This window comes from Sinocyclocheilus rhinocerous, unplaced genomic scaffold, assembly GCF_001515625.1.
Source record: "Sinocyclocheilus rhinocerous isolate Xijiao unplaced genomic scaffold, SAMN03320098_v1.1 scaffold2428, whole genome shotgun sequence".
Classification (NCBI taxonomy): Eukaryota; Metazoa; Chordata; class Actinopteri; order Cypriniformes; family Cyprinidae; genus Sinocyclocheilus; species Sinocyclocheilus rhinocerous.
The window spans coordinates 126,214-130,084 of NW_015643186.1; the positions used below are offsets into that span (position 1 = coordinate 126,214).

The following is a 3,871-nucleotide window of genomic DNA, read 5'->3' on the forward strand; positions in this document are numbered from 1 at the left end:
CTCTCACACACACACACACACTCACACACGTAAACACACACACTCTCTCTCTCTCTCTCTCTCGTACACACACACTCGTGTGTCTGATCTGGTGTCTGTGTTGGTTCAGGGTTGCCGCTCAGATGCCGACGGTGCACTATGAGATGCCGAGTGGCTACAGCACAGATTACGGAGCCGAGAGGTTACGGATCCCCGAGGGCCTGTTCGATCCGTCCAATGTGAAGGTGAAGTCTAGATCAGATCTGCTTCAGTGCATCCAGATCAGCGCTTCTCAACCAGGAGCCCAGGGCCAGGAGATGGGCTCAAATGAGAAAAACAAGCTGAAAATCAAGGCATACCTTATTTGAGTTAATTCCCTGAACAAATGTCATTTCATTTAATCAGGATTCACACAGTCTTGGAAATCTGTGATTTCTAGACCTGTCACAAAATCTTATAAAGTCATGAAAATGTATCAAATCTACAGAAGTTTTGGAAATGAATGAAATGTTGAAAAATTATGGAAATTAATCAAATCTACATAAGTTATGAAAATTAATATAGTCTGGAAAAGATATGGAAATTAATAAAATATAAATAAGTTATGGAAATACCTAAATTCTTGAAACGTTATAGAAATGAATAAAATCTGGAAATGCTATGGAAATGAATAAAATCTTGAAAAGTTATAGAGCCGAAAAATCTAGAAAAGTTATGGAATTTAATAAAATCTTGAACCGTTATGGAAATTTATAAAATCTTGAAAAGTTATGGAAATTGATAAAATCTAAAGAGGAAATTGAAATGAATGAAGTCGTAAAGTTATGGAAACTAAAAATACTGAACAGTCATGAAAATTATTAACATTTTTTTGAAAAGTCATGTAAATTAATAAATTTTTAAAAATTTTTTAAAATCAATACAAATCTTTTTAACAAGTACTAGAAATGATTTTCAAGTTATATGAAGCTATAAAACACTTTCTATAGAGTAGAAAGTGCTGTTTGTGGGTAAAAAAAATAAAATAACCCTGTGATCACAAACAACTAGATAAGTCATGCAAATTCATTGGTAATAATAGCGTAAAATACATTTCTGGAATTATGGAATTTAATTATTTATAATTATTTGAATATACTGCCATATAATTATTTTAATGATCTCATCTTCTCAGGGTCTGTCCGGTAACACGCTTCCGGCTTCGCTACCGTTCGGACGTTCTTGCTTACGTTCTTGCTTACTGCTCTGCGCTTTGCTCCCTATTTCTGTACTTTTCTTTGATTTTTTGTAAATTAATAAATTTTTAAAAATTTTTTAAAATCAATACAAATCTTTTTAACAAGTACTAGAAATGATTTTCAAGTTATATGAAGCTATAAAACACTTTCTATAGAGTAGAAAGTGCTGTTTGTGGGTAAAAAAAAAAAAATAACCCTGTGATCACAAACAACTAGATAAGTCATGCAAATTCATTGGTAATAATAGCGTAAAATACATTTCTGGAATTATGGAATTTAATTATTTATAATTATTTGAATATACTGCCATATAATTATTTTAATGATCTCATCTTCTCAGGGTCTGTCCGGTAACACCATGCTGGGCATCGGACACGTGGTCACTACCAGCATCGGCATGTGTGACATCGACATCCGGCCGGTAAGAGAGAGAAAACGATACAGAATGTCAACATGCAGAGCACTGAAGCATTAGGACCACTGATGTTCTGCTCTCTCTACGAGTGTGTCATATGTGTGTGTGTGTGTGTGTGTGTGTGTTGAGGGTCTGTATGGCAGCGTGATTGTGACCGGAGGAAACACACTCCTGCAGGGCTTCACGGAGAGACTCAACAGAGAACTGTCTCAGAAAGCACCGCCGGTGAGTTCTGATCCCTGTCTGATCCCAGTCTGATCTCCTTCCAATCTCTGTCTGATTTCTATCTGATCTCAATCTGATCCCTGTCTGATCTCAGTCTAATCTCTGTCTGATCTCCTTCTTATCTCAGTCTAATTGGTCTAAACTCCATCTGATCTCAGTCTGATTTCCATCTGATCTCTCTCAGATCTCCATCTGATCACCGTCTAATTTTAGTCTTGTCTCTCTGTGTCTGATCTCAATCTGATATCCTTCCAGTCTCTGTCTGATTTCCATCTGATATTTGTCTGATCTCAATCTGATCCCTGTCTGATCTCAGTCTGATTTCAGTCTGTTCTCTTTCTGATCTCAATCTAATATCTGTCTAAACTCCATCTGATCTCTGTCTGATCCTATTTCGATTTCGGTCTGATCTCTCTCAGATCTCCATCTGATCATCATCTATTTTTAGTCTTGTCTCTCTCTGTCTGATCTCAATCTGATTTCAGTCTGTTCTCCTGATCTCAGTCTAATCTGTCTAAACTCCATCTGATCTCTGTCTGATCTTCTTCTGATTTCCATCTGATCTCTGTTTTATCTCTCTCAGATCTCCATCTGATCACTGTCTAATTTTAGTCTTGTCTCTCTGTGTCTGATCTCAATCTGATATCCTTCCAATCTCTGTCTGATTTCCATCTGATCTTTGTCTGATCTCAATCTGATCCCTGTCTGATTTCAGTCTGTTCTCTTTCTGATCTCAATCTAATATCTGTCTAAACTCCATCTGATCTCTGTCTGATCCTATTTCGATTTTGGTCTGATCTCCATCTGATCATCATCTATTTTTAGTCTTGTCTCTCTCTGTCTTATCTCAATCTGATTTCAGTCTGTTCTCCTGATCTCAGTCTAATCTGTCTAAACTCCATCTGATCTCTGTCTGATCCCAGTCTGATCTTCTTCTAATTTCTGTCTGATTTCCATCTGATCTCTGTTTTATCTCTCTCAGATCTCCATCTGATCACTGTCTAATTTTATTCTTGTCTCTAATTCTAATTTTAGTCTGATCTCTGCCTGATCCCTGTCTTATCTCCGTCTGATCCCTGTCTGATTTCAGTCGATTCTCCTCTGATCTCAGTCTAATTGCATCTGATTTTAGTCTGATCTCCATCCAATGTCATTCTGATCTCTTGTCTGATCTCAATCTGATCCCTGTCTGGTCTATCTCTGTCTGATCTTCATGGGCCAGTTGTTCAAAAGTAATCTGATCAGATTTCAGCTATCAGATTGGATCAAATCTTGAAAACTGGTTGTTTAAAATAAAAACCTCAGATTCTGAAATCGGATTAGATCATAAAATCCAATCTTGGTTTTGATCAAATCATTAGTTCGTGTTGTTCAAAACCTTTAGTAAGATTAGGATACATTTGATCCAAAAAAATCAGGATTATGCTGATCCCAGCATAAGGATGGATTTCAGGAACAAAAATGTAGAAAAAAATTTAAACTGATCCAAAAATACAACTTTTGTAACATGTAATATATCCACAAATCCCCAAACAGCTGTCAAACAAAAACACTATATTTAATTTAAAGTGTTTTTTAATCACTGTTTGTAAACTACATTGTGCAATCATCAGAGATGAACCAGTCAGAAGTAGTTATTTGTGTAAATGCAATTCAATTTTTTTTTAAAAAGAGAATGCAAAAGCATTGACATTTTTTTCCTATCATCATTCCAGTCTGATCCCCGTCTCATCTTCATCTGATCTCTGTCTGATCCCTGTCTCATCTTCATCTGATCTCACTCTGATCCCTGTCTCATCTTCATCTGATTTCAGTCTGATCCCCGTCTCATCTTCATCTGATCTCAGTCTGATCCCTCTCATCTTCATCTAATCCCCGTCTCATCTTCATCTGATCTCAGTCTGATCCCCGTCTTATCTTCATCTGATCTCAGTCTGATCCCCGTCTCATCTTCATCTGATCTCAGTCTGATCCCCGTCTCATCTTCATCTCATCTCAGTCTAATCCCCGTCTC

At 36.8% G+C, this 3,871-nt stretch overlaps 1 protein-coding gene across 2 annotated transcripts in view; it reads left to right on the plus strand.

The window, feature by feature from the left end:
* The window catches only part of actl6b (actin-like 6B), an 18,274-nt gene that overhangs the window by 9,381 nt on the left and 5,022 nt on the right, over positions 1-3,871 (plus strand). For both annotated transcript variants that reach the window (XM_016574582.1, XM_016574583.1), the window contains 3 exons: positions 110-224; positions 1,558-1,638; positions 1,762-1,857. In XM_016574582.1, coding sequence (XP_016430068.1) covers positions 110-224; positions 1,558-1,638; positions 1,762-1,857 — 292 coding nt within the window. The remainder of the gene's footprint in view (positions 1-109; positions 225-1,557; positions 1,639-1,761; positions 1,858-3,871) is intronic.